Raw genomic sequence first — 24217 nt, 5'->3', positions numbered from 1 at the left:
AGAAATTGTAGTTATATTTGATGGTTAAATTTCTTGGTTAACTAACCAAGCCGAAGGAGGTTGGTTACGAATTATTTTTCGGTTAACACATGCGCATTACGGACAATGTATCATCGTGGCTCATCGTGGTTCTAATGTTCTAACCTCAATCTCTTGTTATTCTGTAATTTTTGTTTAGCGGGGGTAGCTTGTGTTTTGTGTTTGATTGCATTATATATCCTAAGCCAAGAGCCAAGATGAATAGTGACCGTGTTAGATCAAAAAATTTTGAGTCCCAAGAAATATCTCTTCTTGTGGACTTAGTTCGAGAAAACAAGAAGGTGATTGAGTGTAAGGAAAGTGGAATTGTCACTAATAAACAGAAGAACATAGCGTGGGAGAAGTTAACAGAAAAATTTAACGCTATTTCTAGAACTGTTCCTCGGACGTCCAGAAATTTAAAAGAGAAATGGACGAATTTAAAAAAAAATGCGGTGCGTAATTTTTCAAAAGACAAAAATTACAGACAAGAAACTGGTGGTGGTCCCTCCAAAGGTCCACGTGAGACGTCAGTAGACGCAATTGTCCGCGACATTTTAGGGGACCAATTGACAGGTTTGCCAGCAGTGTGTGATGATGATGGTATGTTATCAGACTTAAACTGAAAACAGTAACATAGTTGTAATTGCTTCTTAAGTTGTAGATGTTGAAGTAACAACTCACAATGAAAATGAGGATTCAGTTTTTATTTTTAAACAGGACCTACTTAAGGAAGACAGCAAACAAAAACAAGAAATTCATAACATAATAAAAAAACATTTACAGGAAGAGCATGAACAAAAGCTGAGGCATCGAGAAGAGGAACACAATTTAAAATTAAAACTGATGCAGGAGGAGCATACATTGAAGATGACCTTATTAAGGCAAAATAGTTCATCAATAAATGTTGATAGTAATCTGTGAGATATAATAAAACAATTTTATATAATTTCGTTTTTAATTACTTTGTCAGATGTAGCATCAGACAGGCAATGATCAGACTAATACATAGGTGATGTGAACAACAAAAAATATTAAACTAACTAAAGCACAGATCAGAACATAAGTTGAAATTGTATTTAATAAATTCAGAACTACAATGTAAAGAATTATATTTATAAAGTTCTACACCTACAGTATGTAAATTTACAAATTAGCAAAATATGCAATAAATTCATCTCTTGCTCTGTTCTCAGAATTTCTAAAAATTGTTGAGTCGTGAGCAGAACCGGGCCATCTTGCTACAATATTTATTATTTTTAAATTAGAAGCAGCAATTGTTTGCACATTCAGGGAGAAAAAATTTTCGCGATTGCCATAAATTTCAGCATTTTCTCCACCTGCAAAATTTTCTATACTAATGTCCGTTAACACAAACACCTTATTAACATACCCGGTGACTTTATTTTGATATGTGTGCAATCTAAAGCACCATCAACTTGTGGGAATCTTGCAAGTTGATAAAAACCTTGCTGCACTGTAGTCATTTCTTCTCCTGTTCGAGGAAATTTAATATACTCTTCTCGCAAATTTGTCACAATAAATTGAAGGTTACAAGAGCTATTGCAAATTTGCGTGTATAAATGTGTAATTAAATTCACTTTAACCAAGACTTTTCTTAAAATAAACGACGTTTTTTTTTACGAAAAAACAAAGAACGATTTGAAATGCAATATACTTTTCACAATCGCACGGAAGAATTAGTTTAGTATGACACGTCAGTTAGATGACAGGTCCGTCAGAAACGCCAACTATTGAAAGTAATTCGAAGTGGCGATTCCCATACAAAATTTTTAGAATTTTTTTATTTTTTAACTGTTCTTTTAAGTTATCCTTATTTTTTTATTTATAAACCATTCCCGTAATATAAAAAATGTTTCAAATCGGTCAAGCCGTTTTTGAGTCTTGGCGAGACTAACAGGAAGAGCAATTGATTTTTATTTTATTGACGATTAAAAAATGGGGGTTGGTAGTAGAAAGGTGAAAATTTAGGGTTATGTGTATTTTTTGATGCCAATTCTTAAAAAAATAAAAATAAAAAATTTTGTCCAAAAAATAGACAAAAATTTTTTAGGGTGGGCCACCCTTATCACTTAGGGGTTTAAAAAATAGTTTACAACCTATTGTCAGACATACCGAATATACATAAAAAATTTCATACAACTCGGTCAACCCATTTCGGAGAAGTTCGGTTACAAACACTGTGACGCGAGAATTTTATACATAATGCATTATTATTTTAGAACAAATTTCATTACCATAAAAAAGGTTATACTGAGTCGACCTTAAAAGATAGACATATGCTGTCGCAGACTTTTCTTTAGAACTTTTAGAGGGGAACAATTTTGTCATACATGATTTTTACGTAACTTTAACCGTTTAAGCAGCGTAAGCAACGGAAGCTGTCAAAGGAGGAATAATTTTCCCGTTTTTCCGAATTTTTCATTGCTACTTCGCTCCTATTGATCATAGCGTGATGTTATATAGCCTATATGTAATTATGATACATGGACTATCCAACACAAAAGATTTTTTGAATTTGAACCAGTAGTTTCTGAGATTAGCGTGTTCAAATAAACAAAAGCTTCAGCTTTATTATATAAGTATAGATTTCTAAATTCATTAAATGCAATTTCAGCTCATGTTCCGCTCTATGCTTTAGTATTTTTCATTGTTCACATCACTTATGTATTCATCTAACCAAGTAAATAAAAACAAAATTATATGAAATTAATTTATTATATCTCACTGATTTACTAATTATTATCAACATCGGAGAACGTGATTTGTTGTTTCAACAATGTCATCCTTAATGCATGCTCCTCCTGCATTAATTTCAATTTTACATAATGTTCTTCTTCACGATGTCGCAGTTTTTGCTCATGTTCCTCCTGCAATTGGTTCTTCATTATTGCATGGATTTCCTGTTTTTGCTTGTGGTCTTCTTCAAGTAACTTTTTTTTGAAAACTGAGTTGTTCCTTTTCTCGTCGGCAAGCTGACACCATTTGTAATTAGTAAGATTTCCACCCACTCTTATTTTACCTGCGGAGAGTACATTTTATTATCAAAGTTACTTACTATTATTAATTATGTCAAATCACCTTTCTTTGAAACATGTAGTGGTTTCGAGGGAAGCTTTTTTAACATCCTTGGAGTGTATTGTGACCAGTTTTCACTAGGGTGTGATACCAGTTTGTGACTTGACAAGTTGCTTTTATATTTGGTTTTATACGAACACTCTTCACATTCGTGCCACTTAACATCTTGTTCATCTAAATGGTGCCCATTTATATGTTCCTTTAATACTCTATGATATTTAGTCATATATTGACAGCTTTGACATTTATGCCATGTAACATCCTTATCTTTTAAATGATGTACAATAATGTGTCTCTTCAAAGCCAACACATTTTTACCTTTGTATGAACAAATCTGGCACTCGTGCCATGTAATATCCTTCTCATCTAAGTGCAAGGAATTTATATGCTCGATTAAATTCCCCTTAACTTTAGTTTTATGTGGACACTTTTCACATTTATACCATTTAATACCCCGCTCATCCACATACTCTATAACACCAGGAGTTTTTAAAAAAATCCGTCTCTTTGGTTTGTTCATATGCCTCATTACATGTACTTTTAAACGCGATTTCAGAATGGATTTATAGGAGCAATGTCCACAATAATACCACCTGCGTTGATCATCACTCAAATGTTTTAAAATTTTGTGTGCCTTCAAGTTTTGTTTCCTTGTGAATCTGCCTTCACACTGGTTGCAGTAATACCATATGGTAATTTTACCATTAGGTGTTACTATTTGAAAGTTATTGCTTCCCAAACACTGTGTACCGTGCTGAAGCCACTTAAGCTTGAAATGTGTTTCGAAACTGCACTTCTTGCAAATGAAACTTTGAGTTGAGTAAACTTGCTCTGGTAAATTCTCTTCAGACTTCCTATAACACAGTCGGGCGTGCTGCTTGAAAAGAAGTGTTAGTTCTGTCTGGAAATTGCAGTCCTCGCAGTGGTAAGTTTCGACGTCGATATTTTCACAGTTGAAATATTGTGGGGGAGCTTGGTGGCGTTTAACGTGGTTCACCATGAGCAAAAATGAGGTTGTGAAATATGGACAAACCTTACAGCGGTGGACATTGTTCAGGGAAGGCTTCATTTGGACGAGCTTCTTTGAGTATTTTAGTAACGACATGGTGATTTATCTAAAAATGTTTATAAGTGTGTGAAGCGGACGTCAAGTTTGTTCCTACCTGGTACTTTGAGAGAAAAGCGTCTAATTTGTTGTAGCATGTGCTGTAGTTATAACCTCAAATTTGTTGGCTTTCTAAATCGACTTTTGTTTTTTTAATATACAAACATGAAAGGAGAATGAAAGGTTACCCCGTGTTACCCAAACATTATCACATAGTATATTTACTTGATAGAAATATTTTGTAAAATAACTGTTAAAAGGGAAAAATTCCGAAATTAAATAATGCCTCCGATACCACCGTGCTCCGAACCACAACAAAAACTTCAAAAACATTAGAATGACAGATTAGAATGTCACGTTACAGATTTCTGTAAGGCAATGGAATGTCATTGAGAAAATTATTTAATTTGCTGCAGTTTCAATATAACCTCAAATTTGTCTGCTTTTTAAATCAATTTTTGTTTTTAAATATACAAACAAAAAAGTACAATGAAAAGTCATCCAAAAATTATCAAATAGTTTATCATAGATTAATATAGATGCGACATACAGGCTGATTTTGCAAAAAACCACCCGAATTGACATTGGAGTCCTCAACCGCCTAAAACAAGCGCGAAATTTAAATAGTCGATGCCAATAAAAAACTTGTTTCACTACAACTCGTCGCCTGAGAACTTGTTTGTTCTACAGACCAGAGCGCGCTCAGGCCAATGTCGACTCTAAGCGTTCAGAAGCGATTTGGTTGCTTTGGACTATTATTTCTGCGGGAAATAGTTGTTTGGTCGGTTTTTATAACGACTAAGTGAATATTTTTGGTACATAAAGTCGCGATCTTTTCTATGGAACCACTCCCTAGTGTAAATTTTCAAAATTTGTTTAGTGTACCGTGAGTGTAAGTGACCTTGACGGGTTTCTGGGGGAAAACATATGTGTCAAAAATTTGACAGGTTAGATGGCCCCATTGTCAATGTAGATATTTTATTTTAATAAATAGATGAACAGAACATACAGTATGCACGGGATACAGTGCGGCATAAATGAGGGCAACCGAAACATTCGTGTTGTGCTAGTTTCGATTGCCATATCAACTACCGCTACCAACCGCTTTCGGCGTAAAGTACTAGATGACAGGGCTACCAACTTGACTTTTTATCGAGTGGTTCCGTAGAAATGACCGCTACTGTATTTAGATGATTTTACATATTTTCTTTAACCAAGAATTAATTCATTATTTGTGTTTTATACTAGCACAACATCTTAAACTAAGAATATTGTTGAAATCGTAATAACCCAATGGATTTTTTTCGGGAAAATGTTTTGGAAACACTGTGTTATATTTTGTATGAATTTTTAAATGTTTTTATTGACAATTTTTGTGGTAGTTTTCGATACACTGTATGATATTAACAGTGAGAAAAAAAAAGAAAAATTAAAATAAGCGAAAATTCGAAAAATCGAAATTTTAAAAATCATAAAACCGAAACATTGAAAAATCGAATTATCGAAGAACTGAAAATCGAAGCATCGAAAAACTGGAAAATCGAAAAACCGAGAAATCGAAAAATAAAAAGATCAAGAAATCGTGGAGTCGAAAAGTTGAACAAGTGAGAAACCGAAATAGGCCAAAATCGGAAAATCGAAACGTTAAAAATTGAACAATTTATAAATTGAAAAATTGACAATCAAAATATCGAAAAATCCAAATCTCGATAAACTGAGAAATAAAAAAACTTGAAAATTCGAAAAATTGAAAAATTGAGAGATTGAAAGATCCAAAGAACGAGAAATCGAAAAGTGATGAAGTCGAAAAATCGAAAAATAGAGAAATCGACAAACAAAAAGCTAAAAGTTGAAAAACTGGAAAAGCGAAAAAATCAAAAATCGAAAAAATGGAAAACTGGAAAAACTGAGAAACCGGAATAGGCCAAAATAAAAAGTTGAAAAACTGATAAATCGAAAACCTGAACAATCAAATCTCTATAAATCGGGAATGAAAAATTAACAAATCGAAAAATTGAAAGCAAAACATCTAAAACCAGGAAGTCGAAAAATCGAAAGATTATAAATATTGAAAAATTAAAGTATCAAAAGACTGAAAATTCTAAAATTTAAAAATCCAAAAATTGAAAAATCGAAAAAGTAAAAAGGTAGACGGAATTACCATCTGCAGATGGCTACCGAAGTGATGACGAGGTTGATGTAAATTGTACTTTTTCTTTTTTTTTATTTGAAATAAGTAACTTTTTTTCAGGGAAACATTGAGGGGTAGACTTTAGTACCGACCATTCAAGATGGAAGTTCATTTTTTCATACAACATTGAAACAGGATTAAACAATTACATTTTTTTACTGTTATATTTGGACATAAACGGTTTATTTTATTTATTTTTAAAACATTATAAAGAAACCTTGTGGGTTTCTCAATCTATTTTCTGCAGCGTTTTAAACTTTCAACACAATTTTTTTTTCAAAATACATACAAAAAAGCATCCAGAAATCTTATTTATAACTTGATAAACAAAAAATGAGTCCTGAATAAGTGAATTTCATGAAATCTCCTAGCAAATGCTTTTAAACAAACTCCTGACTGTTAAACTGTGTTAGAACTAGTAATGATTAAAATCTTCATCCTACCCAGAAATTTCCTAGGAGAGCTACCGACCACCAGAAAGGAACTAAACGTGCACATGGTTGCCTATGTTTAACGATTTTCTGTTTTTTTTTTCAGCGCGGAGTTTTAATTCAAATTTGGTCACCACAACACCATGAAAAAGATCGTCCAATAGTTAAAATAATCGAAAATTTGCTAGTCTATCATTTTAAAAAAATTGATTTGGAATAAACGCGTTATTTTTCTATACAAATTAAAAAATTAAAAACCGTGAAAATGAAAATAATACTAATAATAGTGAATTTATTTCCACTAGACAATTGAAGATCAAGTATTTTATTTTTTAACTCACAATGGAAAAACTGCAAATTCGAGAAGTTGAAAATTTGAAAGAATAGAAAATTAAAAATTGATAAACTGAAAAAATTGGAATATCAAAAGGAATAAGAAATGAAAAATTGTAAACGCGAGACAGTGAAAAATCGAAAAAATTTAAAATTGTGAAATCGAAAAAACGAAAAATCGTAAAACTGAAAAACTCTAACACTGAAATATTGGATGATTGAAAAATTAAAAAAATTAAAACATCGAAGGATTGATAAATCAAAAGCCTGAAAAATCAAAAAATTAAAGAACTGAAGAACAGGAAAATCGAAACACTCGAAGGTAAAGAAATGGCAAAACCAAAACATCGATTGATTGAAAAATCGAAAAATTGGGAGATTATGAAAGTCAAATTTGAAAAATTAACAAATCGAAAATTGAAAAACAGAAAATCTAAAACCAGGAAGTCGAAAAATCAAAAGATTAAATATCGAAGAATTGAACTGAAAAATCGAGAAATCGAAAAATCTACAATTTTAAAAATTAAAAAATCGAAAAAGTAAAATAATCAACATTAAAAAATTGTAGCTGAAATGAAAAATCGATCGAGAAATTGAAAAATCTAAAATTTTAAATATTGAGAAATTAAAATACCAAAAAATTGAGAAATCTAAAATTTAAAAATCGAAAAAGTAAAAAGTCGACACATCGAAAAATCCAGAAGTCAAAAATGAAAAAGTCGAAAAATCAAAAAACTAGAATATCGAAAAACTGAAAACTGAAAGAAAAACTGACGAATCGAAAAACTGAAAAATCCCAAAACTGAAATAACCAAACACTGAGAATCTAAAGAATCGAAAAATTGAGAAATCGAAAAATCAAAAAAGTGAAGTGGAAATATCGAACCCTTAAAAAAAATCGAAAAATTGAAAAATCAAAAAAGTAAAGTTGAAAAATCGAAACCTGAAAAAATTGAAAAATTGAAAAACCAAAAAACCTAAAAAATCAATTAATTGAAAAATCGAAGTGAAGGAAACAGTAAGCAGCTTATAACATTCTGGTAAATCTAGTGTCAATTTGTCGAAAGCAAAACGCGTCGTTAAAAATATTATGATATTTTTTCAATTGTAGTGATAACTTTAGGATACTAAAATGTTTTAAATGCTCAAGATATGGACATATGAGTCGTGATTGTAAAAATGAGGAGTCAGTATGTTACAAGTGTTCTCTAAGTCATGAAGCTAAACAGTGTACTAGCGAGTCTTATAAATGTATCAACTGCGCTGAGTATAATTTAAAAAACAAAAATTCATTAATTTCGACACAACATGTATGCGGGAACAAGCAGCAGTGCACTATGTACAAGAAGCAGCTTAATATATTAATATCTAAAATTGACTATGGCCAGCAGCTCAAATAAAAATAATTCTAAGCTAATGAGTATAGCGCATTTGAATGTACGTTCCCTGTTTACAGGATTTACTGAATTTCAAAATTTAGTATATTCCAATGACTTTGATGTGGTAGCGGTGACAGAGACTTGGCTTTCTGATTATATACCTTCCTCAGTGGTCAATATGGATAATTATAAACTATATAGGGCTGATCGAAAAGGGACTGGTGGGGGAATCGGAATCTATGCAAAAAATAACATCAGAGCTAAATTGGTGCTCCATGATTATAATGGTATAAGTGGCATTGAACTTTTATGTATTGAGCTTCAGCTTCAAAAATTAAGTTTTCTTATAGGTATTTTTTATAAAACTAAATGTAAGTTAGAGGATACCACTGAGTTCTTTGACAATTTTCTGTCCTATGTGACACCTCAGTATGAAAATATTATCATTACTGGCGACCTGAATATCGATTTTCATTTTGACAACAAGTTACAAGAATGTTTTACCACATATGATTTTAGACAAATTATTACTGAAAGTACAAGAGTTACAGCAACATCTGCTACTTTAATTGATCCCATATTTGTTAATAGTACTGATTTTATATATGAAAGTGGTGTAATTAATGTCGATCTAATTTCGGACCACAGGTTAGCATACTATCTACTGTGTATAAGGTTTCTGAATGCATATACTTAAGTGTTACATTATAACACTTCTTAATTTCTCACACAAGTTAAATTAACAAAATTCATAATATCGAGGGGAAGGGGGGGGGGATTAAAAATTTCTTTACTTAGACAGTTACCATCATTATTATCATCGTTATCATCATTACATCACCGAGGCATTTCCTCGCAACGCTAAAAATTACATCACCGAGACGCTGACTGGATATTTTGTGTTTATTTATCATGTGTTTTGTTTGGGATAAACAGTTCACAATATAAACCTTCAAAACAAATTGTTTTAAGTAACCAATCACTTAGATCACATATGGCATAATGTAACATCAAATAAATTCTTTTGAATACAATTTTTCTCTATGTCACAATTTTAACTTCAGTAATTTTCTTTGTTGTATAATTTAAATTGAACGTAAATTTCCATACTCTGCAGTTTTAACCTCACGTAATATTTTTTTTTTGCACAAGTTTATTTCATACCAGATCTTTTGTTTTTATAAATTCTTGCTATTTTTTTTTTGTTATGTAAATATTTTGTTGATGAATGTTTCCATCATTTAATTATCTGATGTCCAAGTTTAATCTCAAATTTTTGAAACTTTAAGACTTGTTCAGTTGTCGTTAATAACAGAGGCATAGAAATTGAACATTTAAATGGAATTGAGATTAAACAATGCAATAACAAACATGTAGTGGAAGCGGAGTGCGCGGTTCCTAGTCGAGCTAACGGGATTTATCGATCTGTCGAGACCCAACTGTGAGTTTGCGACCGTAACGTCCTTCCGTACGCCACGTTCGTAATAGAGAGATGCTGTGCGGCAGTGCTTACCATAGATAGAATCATTGTCGTGGGGGAGAACAGTCACGACCGGGAGCCCCAAAACTCCGCTCGTGCTACAACGCCCTATGGGTATTTTTGTTGTGCTCTAGAATGAAATTGACATAGTTCGAGCCTCTAGCGCCACACTCTTGTAAGCACTCTGATATCGTTGCCGCTGCTTAATTTGTTTATTAAAATTTTGTGCTCTTTTTGACTGCCATAATTTAAATTTGTCGCTACACGACTGTAATGACTTGTGTATCTACATCCAGTTACTTTATTCAGATTTTCCTTTGTTTTTATTAAATTTGTGATTTTCAAATATTTGCATTGATTCCGAACGTTTAATTTGATTTCATTTAAATTTTATTTAAAGTTCAATAAGCGGAGGAATAAATAATTTTGTGTCCTCCATAAATATTGTGTTTTATTTAGCGGTTCTTTTCCAACCTTGGAGTCCACCATTTGCATCTGAACGCATCCCGCCATTTTTCAAAAACACAACGTAGGGTTCCATTTTGTTAGACGATCACAGCCAAGACCAAATTTTGAATTTTTGAATTTTTCGCGAGCCTTTCAAACTTTTTCAAGTGTCAATTTAAGGCGGGATCACGGTGGGCGGGATGTTTGGGTTATCACAATAGTTTCAAAATTTCGTCAAAAATGGTGGAGGCCCCCGGATAAATCCACGATTCTCTAAGTTATTTGCGAATGTACATCAAAAATAAGAACAGATTCGTGATCCTGAGAAAATTTCCGATAAAACAGACGTCTCTCTGGAATCATTTGAGCAGTTTTAAAATTTCGTCAAAAATGGTGGAGGCGCCCGGATAAATTCGCGATTTTCAAAGTTATTTATGTGGTTGTATTAAAAACAACTCGAATTTGTACACAGTTCTATTGACTAACTGAAGTACTGAGATTAATTTACTCTAAACGTTTTATTTACTAAAAATTTTCTAACATTTGCAAGATCAAGCTTTAAACATTTGACGTTAACCAGTCGAGCTGCCTGCCAGCCGAGAAAATGATGTGACGTGCCCAGTATGCAGTAGTACCACCTGTACAACTAGCGTGACAGTCAACTCAAATTCGTTATATTTTCTATTGCATGGTACAAAGAATGTAACAATCAGAAGTAACAATGTACTCTTTAAATATCAAGACAAATACTACTTCTAAACAGCCTTTTTTTAATCTAAAACTGTTGGCATTATTGACGAAAATTTTGTTTTACTAAAACATAACCTCAAAGATTTCCCCCTGAAGTAGTGTGATATAGGCAACCAAACATTCATTTCTAACCATCCTGAATAAACTCAAAACCATTCACTACTCCATCATAGTTGGAAAAAGATGAAATTATCGTTAAGTAATAAAATAAAACAACACTGCCATTTATTGTACACAGTTTTTTTCAAATTACATATGAAAATCATTGAGGACCTGACGAATATATTTACAAACTACAACTTTGTTGTATATAATTTTAAGGTAGTTTTGGTTTGTACAGTTTAACTTACACCTGTTCATCTGCATGCCGAAGATTCATGTGACTTTTCAAATCAAAATTCCGTTTACCTTTGTAAGGACACTTGGTACACTCATACCACTTAATATCTTTGGCATCTAAATGCCGCGCGATTACGTGGCTTTTCAAATTCGAACTTCTCTTAGCTTTAAATGGACACTGTTTACACTCGTGCCATTTAATATCCTTCCCGTCTGAATGTCGTGCGATTACGTGATTTTTCAAATTTGGTTTCCTTTTAGCTTTGAATGGACAATACTTGCATTCATACCATTTAATATCGTCCCCATCCAAATGGTGCGACGTGATGTGACTCGTTAAATTAGACTTTTGTTTAGTTTTGTATGGGCACTTCTGGCATTCGTACCATTTAACGTCGTCTTCTGAGTGGTTAAACTGGATGTGTTTTTTTAACAGAGAAAGACGTTTGGCTTTATAAGGACACTTGTCACATCCATAACGCTTAACATCCTTTTCACTAAAATGGTGGGCGATCATGTGACTGTTTAACGTCGATTTCTGTTTAGCTTTGTATGGGCACTTGGGGCATTCATGCCATTTAATATCCTCTTCGTTCAAATGGTGGTTGTATATATGTGACTTCAAATTGACTTTTTGTTTGCCTCTGTATGAACACCTAGTGCACTGATACCAACTGATTTCGTCGTCAGTCAAGTGTTTTGAAATTTTGTGCGCTTTTAAAATCCACTTATATTTGGATTTAAAGTCACACTGATCACATGTAAACCATGTCACAACAGTTTTCGTGACACTTTTAGTTTTGGTATAACGTTTACTCTGTAAACACGCCAATGTGTGTTGAAGCAGTTTCACAGAAAAGTAAGTTTCGAAGCTACACTTTCGACACAAGTAGCTTCGAATGGTGTATTCCTTTTCGTCGTTTGTGGTTTTGTGGTGTTTATCGAAGTGTTGTTTCAGAAGAAGTCTGAGCTCTGTTTGAAAATTGCAGTCCTTGCAGCAGTAAGTTTCGAGGTTGGAGTTTTCACAGTTGAAATGTTGCAAAATTGAGTGCATGTAAAAACTGGCACGTTGAGGCTCCGAATATTCCAGAATTGACATTTTTTTACCTAAATTTCCCTATTACTTTAATTGAATGGAAATGACTTCACCTCACCTTGTACCAAAAAAAGCCCTGATTGTTTTTTAGTTAAAAAACTGTAACAAAAATTGGTGTAATTAATAAGTCAATGTAGATAAGTTTGTTCTAATTTGTAGCAACAAATAATATTTTTCGTTTTTGCTCACCTCGCGAACATAACCTTAAAAGTTGTTCAATCTGTGTAGGTTAGGCAACACACTGTTTTCGTGTCAAATGTTAGTATGATTGGTTGCCTGCTTTACAAATAAACAATCATTGCTATTTTGGTTTATTTCTGGGTTTTTTTAGATTTGTAGACTCACCTTATAAACATGATGAAGAATCAAAGAGTTAAGTAACGATTTCAGGTAAATCAGAACGTCGCTTTTGAAATGTACTAATTACAAGCGAGATTTATAATTTAAGGTTATGCTATTGAATCAATGTTAATCGACAATTGAAACGATATATAACAACATCCTCGTAATATAAGGTAATAAATTACGATATAGTGCTCGTCATCTTGTAATAAAATAGTAAAACATGAATTTAGGTGATCCACAATGTCAGTTCTGGAATACTCCAAAACCTTTGGTTCCATGAAACCATGGAAGAACGCCCATCGTTGCAAATTATGCCCATACTTTTCAACATCTTTCTTTTTGATGATGAACCACATCAAGCGCCACCGCACCTCAACCCAGCGTTTTTACTGTGAAAATACCAAGATTGAAACTTACTATTGCAAAGACTGCGATTTCCAAACAGAAACAACATTTCTTTTCAAACAACACCTCAAAGAACATCATGGAATTAAAAGAGAAAACGAACAATACATTGTTCAAACCTACGTTTGTAAAAAGTGTAGCTTTGAAACCCATTTTGTGCTTAAATGGCTTCAACATATTGCAGCGTGTGTTGGAAATAATGAAAATTTCAAAACTAAGTTATTGTTAAAAAGAAAATCTGATGACTGGTATGAATGTAAAAAGTGTCCATATAAAACTCAAGTCAAAGGCAATTTAAACAGACACAGTTTGCAACATTTGGAGGAAGTCAACATTAACTGGTATGAATGTGACAAATGTTCATACAGGACTAAACTTAAAGGTAATTTGAAAAGACACACAACGTTGCACCATGTGGATAAAGGTGACATTAGCTGGTATGAGTGCCAAAGATGTCAGTTCAGAGCCAAAGAAAAATCAAACTTAAATAGACATATAAATGCGCGTCATTTGGAAAGACAGTGTATTAAATGGCGTACTTGCCCTAGGTGCCCTTACAAAACCAAAGAAAACTCCCATTTAAAAAACCACATAAATGCGCACCATTTAGACGAGAAAGATATTAAATGGTATGTGTGTGAAAACTGTCCCTACAAAGCCAAAAGTAGTTCAACTTTGATCCACCACAGAAAACGCCACCACAACATGGATAAACAAGACTTCAGCCGCTATGAATGCAAAACGTGCCCCTACAAAACTAAATATAAGCAGTCGTTGGATAGACACATAAGCGCGTACCATTTAGGTGAACAAGATATTAAATGGTATGCGTGTGCCAGCTGTCCATACAGAGCCAAACAAAATTCGCAGTTGAAAATTCACATAAACGCGAATCATTTAGACGCGAAGGACATTAAATGGTATGAATGCAAAAAGTGTCCATATAAAGCTAAGCAAAGCTCGCATTTGAAAAGTCACGTAAATGCGCACCATTTGGACGAGAAAGATATTAAATGGCACGAATGCCAGAAGTGTCCATATAAAACTAAAAGACACTCTGATTTAAATACGCACGTAAACGCTGTCCATTTGGATGAGGAGGACGTTAAATGGTACGAATGCGAACAGTGTTCGTACAAAAATAAGCGAAAGCGGAATTTAACAAGACATGTAGGGTTACACCATTCAGATGAGGATATTAAGATTCTCATAACTAATATTACTGCGCATCACTGAAAGACGAAATCTTGCTATTGTTGTCAGTTATAACAATATGAAGTAATAGAATTTATAATAAAATGAGTGTTTAATGTGTTGCATAACCAAAGCCTGCTGTCAATCCAGTGTAGGGACAGAGAACATAGAGAAGCGTCATAGTTTAAATTAAATGACGGTTGAGGACTTCTCGACTTATGTTGGCAACAGTGTTTGTTTCTAACTAGGAATAAAATTAACTAGAAAAAATGTCATAATATTTTTAACGATGCGTTTTACTTTCGACAAATTGACATTAGATTTACCAGAATATTACAAGCTCCTTCACTTTAATTCAGGTCACACGAATTACAGTCCGTCGTCTGAGAACTTGTTTGATCTACAGACCAGAGAGCACTCAGGCCAATGTCGACTCTAAGCGTTCGGAAACGATTTGATTTATAAGCCATGATCCGTGATCTGATACACATTCTAACCGGTTTCGACCATAATTTCTTGCTGTTCCAACTTTCAAATTCTCAGTTTTTCGAAATTTTAGTTTGGGGACTTTTCCGTTTACTCCTATTTATTTTTCAATTTTTGAATTTTACAATTTCTCAATTTTTCAGTTTCTCGGTTTTCAGTTTTTCTCTTCAATTTTACGATTTTGAAATATTTCGATTTTTCAATTTTTGACTTTTATAAACGCTTTATTTGTAGATTTTTGAATTAATTGCTTTTTCAGGTTTTTAGGTTTTTCAATTGTTTCTATTTTTTAAGGTTTCGATATTTCGACTTCACTTTTTTGATTTTTCGATTTCTCAATTTTTCGATTCTTTGGATTCTCAGTTTTTGGATATTTCAGTTTTGGGATTTTTCAGTTTTTCGCCTGGTTTTTTTCATTTTTTAGTTTTTCGATTATTTCAGTTTTGGGATTTTTCAGTATTTCTGTTCTTCGACTTTTCCATTTTTGACTTCTGGATTTTTCGATGTGTTAACTTTTTACTTTTTCGATTTTTAAATTTTAGATTTCTCAATTTTTTGGTATTTTAATTTTTCAATATTTAAAATTTTAGATTTTTCGATTTCTTGATTTTTCATTTCAGCTCTTCCATATTTCAATTTTTCAAATGTTTCGATTTCTTAATCTTTCGATTTTTCGATTTCCCGGTTTTGGATTTTCTGTTTTCGGATTTTTCAGGTTTTCCATTTTTCAGTTTCTCTTTCATTTTTCAGTTTTTCGATATTTCAGTTTTGGGGTTTTTCAATATTTCGATTCTTCGACTTTTCGATTTTTGACTTCTGGATTTTTTGATGTGTCGATTATTTTGCTTTTTCGATTTTTAAATTTTAGATTTTTTAATTTTTAAAATTTCAGATTTTTCAATTTCTCGATTTTTCAGTTCAGTTCTTCGATATTTGAATTTTTCAAGTTTTCGAATTTTTCAAAGGTTTCGATTTCTTAATCTTTTGATTTTTCGACTTCCCCGTTTTGGATTTTATGTTTTTCAATTGTCATTTTATCAAATTTTCGATTTTTTAATTTTTCAAATTTGACTTTCATAACTCTCAATTTTTCGATTTTTCAATTAGTCGATGTTTTGATTTTCCCATTTCATGACCTTCGAGTGTTTCGATTTTCCTGTACTTCAAGTCTTTAATTTTTTGATTTTTCAGGTTTTTGATTTTTCAATTTTTCGATTTTTTAAGGTTTCTATTTTTCGACTTCACTTTTTTGATTTTTCGGTTTTTCAGTTTTTAGATATTTCAGTTTTAGGATTTTCAATATTTCAATTCTTCGGATTTTCTATTATTGACTTCTGGATTTTTCGATGTGTCTACCTTTTTACTTTTTCGATTTGCAATTTTTGGATTTTTAAATTTTTGATTTTTCAATCTTTTGATATTTTAATTTTTCAATATTTCTTAATTCGATTAACTTCGATTTTTCGACTTCCTGGTTTTAGATGTTCTGCTTTTCAATTTTTCGATTTGTTAATTTTTCATTCCCGATTTATCGAGATTTGTTTGTTCAGGTTTTCGATTTATCAGTTTTTCAATTTTTTATTTTGGCCTATTTCGGTTTCTCAGTTTTTCCAGTTTTCCATTTTTTCGTTTTTTGATTTTTCCGCTTTTCCAATTTTTCAGCTTTTAACTTTTTGTTTGTCGATTTCTCTATCTTTCGATTTTTCGACTTCATCACTTTTCGATTTCTCGTTCTTTTGATCTTTCAATCTCTCAGTTTTTCGAATTTTTAAGTTTTTTGATTTCTCGATTTATCGATATTTTGATTGTCAATTTCTCAATTTATAATTTGTTCAATTTTTAACTTTTCAATTTTTCGATTTTGACCTGTTTCGGTTTCTCAATTGTTCGACTTTTCGACTCCACGATTTCTTGATCTTTTGATTTTACGATTTCTCAGTTTTTCAATTTTTCAGTTTTTCGATGTTTCGATTTTTAGATTTCTCGATTTTTCGATTATTTTAATTGTTTTTTTTTTCTCACTGTTAATATCATACAGTGTATCGAAAACAACCACAAAAATTGTAACTAAAAACATTTAAAAATTCATACAAAATAGAACACAGTGTTTCCAAAACATTTTCCCGAAAAAAATCCATTGGGTTATTACGATTTCAACAATATTCTTAGTTTAAGTCGTTTTGCTAGTATAAAACACAAATAAAGAATTAATTCTTAGTTAAACAAAATATGTAAAATCATCTAAATATGTACCAAAAATATTCACTTTGTCGTTATAAAAACCGACCCAACAACTATTTCCCGCAGAAATTATAGTCCAAACCAACCAAATCGCTTCTGAATGCTTAGAGTCGACATTGGCCTGAGCGCGCTCTGGTCTGTAGATCAAACAAGTTCTCAGGCGACGAGTTGTAGTGAAACAAGTTTTTTTATTGGCATCGACTATTTAAATTTGGCGCGTAAGGACTCCAATGTCAATAAGGGTGGTTTTGCAAATTCAGCCTATATGTCGCATCTATCTTAATCTATGTTAGGGAATTTAGCTAGTGGTAACAAAAAAGTTACTAACTTAACATTTTTACATTTATTTAATTTTGTGGAAATTAGAGAAAATATCCTTTTTTCTGACCACGCAAAATAAAAATTATACAAATTTCTGGCTCCCAGTTCAATATTAACACGCAAGGTACGTGAAAAATATAGTTTGTCGATTTTGTAATTTTGAGGTTATGTTGTGACAGGTGCTTCCAAAAAAGTTTTTCAAAAAGTAATCAATTTTAGGTAAATAATGTCTGTACTGGAATACTCTGTGAAGTTTGCTTATGTGAAATCTTCCCCCAACAATGTCCATCACTGTAAACTTTGCCCATATTTTACGACGTCGCTTTTCACCATGGTAAACCACGTGAGACGCCACTATTCTTTTTCAATGCCCTTCAGCTGTGAATATTCCAATGTTGAAACTTACTACTGCAAGGACTGTGAATTCCACACAGAACTAACCCTTTTTTTCAAACAACATGTGCAGCAGTGTCATAGTTTTAATCAACGAAAGGCAGCAATTACATACATTGGAGAATACGCTATACGAAACTATGTTTGTCAGAAATGTCGCTTTGAAACTCATTCTGGGTTACAATATTTCCGGCATGTCGTAAATTGTGTCAAAAAGAAAGTGATGAAATCTAAAAATCGTACGAATAAGAAAGTTGTCAAGTGGTATGAGTGTGGTGAGTGTGATTTCAAAGCCAAGCACATGACCAATATCAGAAAGCATAAAATTTCAAGACACTTGAAAGACTCAGAAATACCTTGGTTTTACTGTACGGACTGTACTTACAGAACTAAGCAAAAAAGCAACCTAAAGCGGCACTCACATTATCAGCATTCAGACATACAAGATATTAAATGGTTTAAATGTCAAGAATGTCCATATAAAGTTAGACAAAATTTTGCTTTGAAACAACACATAAACCGGAATCATTTGAACGAACAAGATATTAAATGGTACAACTGTAAGAAGTGTTTGCACAAAACTAAGGATTATTATAATTACAAGAAACACATGAAGACGTTCCACGTAGACGCTGTTAAATGGCATGAGTGCAGCAAATGTTCATACCGAACTAACTACAAATACTCGTTAAACCAACACGTCATTGTTCACCACCTAGATGACGAGAATGTTAAATGGCACCAGTGCCAACATTGTCCGTACAAAACTAGACAAAACTCCAACCTAAAAAGACACACGAATACGCACCATTTAGACGACGCTAGTGTTAAATGGTACGAATGCGACCAGTGTTCATACAAAGCTAAATTAAATTCGAATTTAAAACGACACATTGTTGTCCATCATTTGAAGGAACAGGAGATCAAGTGGCACAAATGCGGTGAGTGCTCACTGAAAACTAGACATCTGTCGGTTTTGAAAGACCACATCAATGGGTGCCATTTGAGTGATTCGGATGTTAAATGGTACCAATGCAAACATTGTTCGTTCAAAGCTAAGTATAAGTCGTCTGTAAATAGACATGTAAATTCGCACCATTTGGAAGTGGCTAATATTAAGTGGTATCAGTGTGATAAGTGCCCGTATAAATCTAAACAAAATGACACTTTAAGACGCCACGTCGTTGCGCACCATATGGATGAAAAAGAGATTAAGTGGTATGAATGTAAACAGTGCCCCTACAAGACTAAGCGAAGAGCGTATTTAAAACATCACGTTTGGGTGCGTCATGAACTTGAATGGGTACAACAAATGTCCACAGACGCCTAAAGAGAAATTGATTGTTCTTAAAATCGAAATATTAATGTTAAGATATGTAATTGTTCACAACTACAAACTTTATAATCGTTATGTGTAATAAAATTCTCGAAATATTTCCTTTATTAATTAGCCACAATTTGTTACTAGACAATTTCAGAAATTGAAATGTGTGTTGCCTATCCTTAAATTTAGTTTCCAAATGGCCGACTATGTAGGGACTTTTAATGAAAGTTACTAGATTTGACATTATTTATTACCAAAAATGGCGGTTAGTTTTAAGACCAACGATCAGGGGTCCTGAAATGAGATAGCCTTCACCTTATCCTCTCACTGCGTGGTTCAGAGCCCGCCGCCAGAGGTCGGAATAAAAAGATATCTGTAAAAGCTGATTCGCGCAGATTTTCAAAATTTTAAAATTTGTTTACACCCCCTCCTCTTCTACCCTTTGTCATCACTTTCACCCCAAATGAATCACCATTCAATCACTCAGTTCATTTACGTTTTTCTCGGTTTTCTGCGTGATTTGTGTTTGAAACGACTTGTGAATTTATTTTATTGAATTTCAGTGTCTAATTTACAAATGTGAGTACATAAGTTTGATTTTACAATATTATTATTATTATCAATTTTTGTAGAAAAAAATGCAAGGCAGTCATACATGTTCTGTACACGAATGTGCTGCGAGATTGAAACCCATCTTTAGGTTTCCACACCCAAATCGGGGCCTTGATCGGTTTCTCGCGTGGGTTAAAGCCGCGAATAACCCAAAATTCGTGGTTTTGACCCACGACCAAATTCACCGAAGGGGGTACATTTGTTTCCAGCATTTTCAACCCGAGGATTATGTACCAGGAACACAAAGGCTGCGTCGATCTGCAGTACCAACCATTTTGCCTCCTCGAGGTAAACAAATTGAAAGTTGCTAGAAAACAAATATTACGATATCTTTACTTATAGATGATAACGAACTGCGTTCATCACTCGAAGCAGATCAGATCGACGTGTCCAATGTAGGGCCACAAACCATTGATCTCACTTTCCTCACTCCAGAAAAAGAATGCCCGTACTTTCATGCAATAGCAAATTTAACTCCACGTACGAGACGAACTCCAAGTTCTCAAAGTAAGTAACCATTGCAACTATTTCAGTATGTATAGCACTAACTATTTTCCACTTTATAGGTTTAGCTACTAAACTGGAGACTCTCGGGGGTAGAAGTGCATGGAGTACTGGCGTTCCAGTGCGACAACTGAATTTTGGAGCAGGTATTGTAGTGCTAAAAAAATTAAATAAATCGAGAGAAAATAATATTACTTACCTTACAGAAGAGGATGGGATCAATGAGCTCCCTGGTGCTGGGCCTTCGGGGTTACAAAATATTCCAAAAATAGGTAAGAAACTGTAATGTTTGACCCCATGTTTTACAAATGATAAAATATAAAACTGTGGTGGATTGCAAAACTTCATCATTTGTTTATAAAACAACATTTTTGTACCGCAGCGTGGCGTCACTTCGCTTTTCTGTGCGTATATGTCATATGTTCATTAATCGCCAACACCTGTCAAAGCAGGTAAAAAAGCAGTGGCGTAACTTCGGCTGGTGAAACACCTTTTTGTTTCGACTTGAGATTGTAATGTTTTTGTATTGACAAAAAAATATTTTATTATATTTACATTGGTAAATTTACCAATAATAAATATAATAAAAATAAAATAAAACATTTTAGGTATGTGTTTTATTAATTTTTATAGTAAAAATGATGAAATTAGTTCGCATCCGCCTTCAAACCGTACAGTAATAATTCTTTTACTGCATAGCAACCTCAAATTCATTAAAACAAAATATATTATACGCGCCTCCATAGAAAAGTCTTTTCACAACTCGTATACTATTAAGTTAACTTATAATTAATTTATATTGCCCATTTTTAGATTTTGCTGGAAACTTTGTACCTGCCAGGCAGTCGGTGGATACTTCCAAGTCCATGACCAAGACTCCACGTATGTATTTTGATATACAGACTAAAAATGATGAAATTAATTCATATTCGTGTACATTACAGGAAAAATATTAGATCGGCTGGGGATCAAAGGGACCACCGTCAATTTTAGCAGCAATGAAACCCTGCTGTACGTGGAGGCGAAACGCCTGCAAAGGCAAGTGGGGAGACTGCAGAGGCAGGCACAAAAGCGCAAAAGCGCACTTCATTCTGTTAAACAACTTCTGCGAGATCGACAACTGGTTCATCTCGTGGAAGGGTTGTCTCCCCTACAGCAGAGATTTTTTAACAGCCAGATTAGAAATGTAAATCGTAAACCGAAAGGCAGAAGTTTTACGTTTGAGGAGAAGGTAGATGCCATTGCCATTTGGAAACATGGCCCAAAAACGTATAAACTTCTGTCAAGAATGTTTACGCTGCCGTCTATTGACACTCTGAGGGCAACCCTAAATAAAGTTCCAATAGAACCGGGTATCAACAAACCCATTTTCGAAGTTCTCAGAAAGCAAGTATGTCGCAGAATGGACAGTAAGTACAATTTATGTACTCTCATCTTTGATGAAATGTCCATTCAGCCTCACCTCGACTACTTGCCTTGTGAGGACAGAGTTGTGGGTTTTGAAGATGACGGTACAACAAGGTCGGAAAAAATTGCAGACCATGTTTGCGTATTTATGCTAAGAGGAATTTTCAAAAGGTGGAAGCAGCCTGTTGCTTTTGCTTTTTGCAAAAACTCTATGTCTGCTGCAAACATTGTCCGTTTTTATAAAGAGATTGTGAAAGAAGCAACAGCGGTCGGCTTAAACATCATTGCTTCAGTTTGTGATCAAGGTACTACAAACAGTGCCGCAATCAATATGCTTTTACAAGAAACCAAACGACGTGCTATTTTGGGAAATGAAGAGGAAGTTGAAGAGAATGTGATAAGAATTGGTGATCACGAAGTTATCCCTCTCTTTGATCCTCCTCATCTTCTAAAAAGTATGCGAAACAATCTTCTCACCAAAGATCTGCTTTATGTAGAAAAATCAGGTGTAGAGAGAAGAGCTTCTTGGAGTTTTTTTGAAAAGGCATATGATTTGGATCATACGGAGGGTGACACCCTGAGAGTGATGACAAAGATCACCATAGACCATGTGAAGCCTAACTTAAGAGGCAAAAAAATGAAAGTTCGTTATGCTTCACAGGTCTTTAGCTCAACTGTTGCTAAGTTCATATATCTCTGTTCCACCGGGGCATTAGGGGGAAGCATACCACCTGATGCTCGATACACTTGCAATTTGTTTTTGTTCATGGATTCTGTCTTTGACAGCGTTAATGGAGGATTTGGAGACTGTGGTGGTAAGAAATTACGTCAAATGGTAGGAGATGACACTCTTCATCATAGTTTTTGGCTGGAAGGGAAACGCATGTTCAGCAATATGAGATTTGAACCACGTAAATCTGGAGATCGAGCAAAACCTCCAGTTTTGCAAGGGTGGTATCGTACTTTAAATGGTTTTATGCTTATCAAGGAAACTCTAAAGAAACTTGGTTATAACTCTTTCCCAGCAAGAGCTTTTAATCAAGATCCTTTAGAAAATTTTTTTGGTCAATTAAGACAATATGGAGTACGATATACAAATCCGTCTTGCAAAGCATTCGTACCATTTTATAAATCACTAATGATGAAGAATTTTTGCTCCTATCATTCTCGTGGATCTAATTGTGAGCAAGATGACGAGTCATTTGTGGTCTCAATTAGAGAGTTTCTTAGTCTTGATATAAATCGTAAGTGTATCGAAGATCAGTGGAAGCCGCCACCAGTTCCTGATACTGTGTCTGAGGATAATTTTTATGACCAAAATGTTATAGGTTATATTGGCGGATTTCTAGTTAAACACATGCCAAAACCACTTGACTGTGAAATCAGTCGATTTAACTTGATACATGATGGCGTCCCAAACATTCAATATCATGGTCTGGTGGTGCAGAAGGAGTATGATGGTGAAAAAAGACGGTTGCAATACGCGAATGTCGAGATGATTAAAACTCTAATTAAGATTTATAATCATCTTGTCATTTTGGTTCCGTCTGCAATTTATCATCCTTCTCTTTCTCAAAGGTTAATAAGCCACCTGCGAATTACAGTTGATTTTGATTTTCGGGAGTGCTTACATACCGAAGAACTGAAAGCTCAACTTTTTCATCTATTTATAAGAGTGTATATCTTTAGATACATGAAAAAACTCAGCAATTTCGTATTTGGTAAGGAAGAGCCTAACAAATCAACTTCACTGGAAAGACAAATGCAACAATTATATTTACGTTTTAAAAAAAGAAAGAGAACGTTTGTATAATTTTGCATTTCGCAGGCTATACATCAGCTTAGTTTTGTTCATATCGGAAGAAAGTAGTGTGCTGGGTTTAATTGTGATATTTCTGACGGTATGAATGAAAAGTGCAAAGGCAGTTTGCATTTCTACTGGTTGTTTGTATTTTAAAAATGTCTTGTCCATATTCTGTTTCTTTTCTTATTTTAATATAATGTAACTAATGTAAGTTATTAGAGAATACTTTATTCACACTGTCATTTTTAGCAAATTGTTGTTATATTGCAGTATTTTCATTTATAAATCAATTTTAAACATTTCATACCTGAAATGTTATTGTATTATGCGCTTTTCGTTGGCTTTTGCTATTTTTCTAATATTATATTATAAATATATATTTATATATTATACTATATATTTTCGTAAGAACTGTTATTGTTATATAGTAATATTTTCATTTATAAATCACTTTTACGTTTCAATATACTATGTATTCTATCTTACATGTATCATTTTTTTAAACTGTTTGTG

The 24217-nt window shown here is 33.3% G+C and overlaps 5 protein-coding genes and 1 long non-coding RNA gene across 8 annotated transcripts; 4 read left to right on the top strand and 2 right to left on the bottom strand.

The window, feature by feature from the left end:
* The first annotated feature begins 124 nt into the window (after positions 1–124).
* Positions 125–967, top strand: LOC135130458 (uncharacterized). Its single transcript, XR_010280781.1, has 2 exons — positions 125–621; positions 677–967. It is a non-coding gene; the product is annotated as an uncharacterized LOC135130458 (long non-coding RNA).
* Positions 968–2738: 1771 nt separating this feature from the next.
* On the bottom strand, positions 2739–4508 carry LOC135130119 (zinc finger protein 711-like). The gene is made up of 3 exons (XM_064057450.1): positions 4281–4508; positions 3121–4232; positions 2739–3061 (listed from the first exon to the last, which is right to left on the bottom strand). The coding sequence occupies exons 2-3, from the start codon at positions 4220–4222 to the stop codon at positions 2775–2777; spliced, it is 1389 nt and encodes a 462-aa protein (XP_063913520.1). The 5' UTR covers positions 4223–4232; positions 4281–4508; the 3' UTR covers positions 2739–2774.
* A 6928-nt stretch (positions 4509–11436) lies between these two features.
* On the bottom strand, positions 11437–12865 carry LOC135130127 (zinc finger protein 711-like). Its single transcript, XM_064057460.1, has 3 exons — positions 12858–12865; positions 12727–12767; positions 11437–12679 (listed from the first exon to the last, which is right to left on the bottom strand). The coding sequence occupies exon 3, from the start codon at positions 12669–12671 to the stop codon at positions 11580–11582; it is 1092 nt and encodes a 363-aa protein (XP_063913530.1). The 5' UTR covers positions 12672–12679; positions 12727–12767; positions 12858–12865; the 3' UTR covers positions 11437–11579.
* Positions 12866–12975: 110 nt separating this feature from the next.
* LOC135130257 (zinc finger Y-chromosomal protein-like) lies at positions 12976–14672 on the top strand. The gene is made up of 3 exons (XM_064057612.1): positions 12976–13058; positions 13117–13183; positions 13244–14672. Exon 3 carries the CDS (start codon positions 13254–13256, stop codon positions 14652–14654), a length of 1401 nt encoding a protein of 466 aa, XP_063913682.1. The 5' UTR covers positions 12976–13058; positions 13117–13183; positions 13244–13253; the 3' UTR covers positions 14655–14672.
* Positions 14673–17657: 2985 nt separating this feature from the next.
* LOC135130025 (zinc finger X-chromosomal protein-like) lies at positions 17658–19499 on the top strand. Of its 3 annotated transcripts, none has more exons than XM_064057324.1 (2): positions 17658–17784; positions 17880–19499. In XM_064057324.1, exon 2 carries the CDS (start codon positions 17887–17889, stop codon positions 19381–19383), a length of 1497 nt encoding a protein of 498 aa, XP_063913394.1. In that variant the 5' UTR covers positions 17658–17784; positions 17880–17886; the 3' UTR covers positions 19384–19499. The 3 variants fall into 3 exon arrangements, with proteins under 3 accessions (XP_063913394.1, XP_063913393.1, XP_063913392.1); XM_064057323.1 differs by having other exon boundaries at positions 17867–19499; XM_064057322.1 differs by having other exon boundaries at positions 17840–19498.
* A 516-nt stretch (positions 19500–20015) lies between these two features.
* Positions 20016–23807, top strand: LOC135130558 (uncharacterized). Its single transcript, XM_064057963.1, has 7 exons — positions 20016–20277; positions 20332–20496; positions 20556–20639; positions 20700–20765; positions 21307–21375; positions 21438–23373; positions 23729–23807. Exons 1-7 carry the CDS (start codon positions 20016–20018, stop codon positions 23805–23807), a joined length of 2661 nt encoding a protein of 886 aa, XP_063914033.1.
* The last annotated feature ends 410 nt before the right edge of the window (positions 23808–24217 follow it).

Source organism: Zophobas morio, unplaced genomic scaffold, assembly GCF_036711695.1.
Source record: "Zophobas morio isolate AGI-343-1 ecotype UQ-CSIRO unplaced genomic scaffold, CSIRO_AGI_Zmor_V1 ptg000017l, whole genome shotgun sequence".
In the NCBI taxonomy this organism is placed as follows: domain Eukaryota; kingdom Metazoa; phylum Arthropoda; class Insecta; order Coleoptera; family Tenebrionidae; genus Zophobas; species Zophobas morio.
The sequence above is the reverse complement of the archived record's forward strand: the minus strand, read 5'-3'. Positions and strand labels throughout refer to the sequence as shown.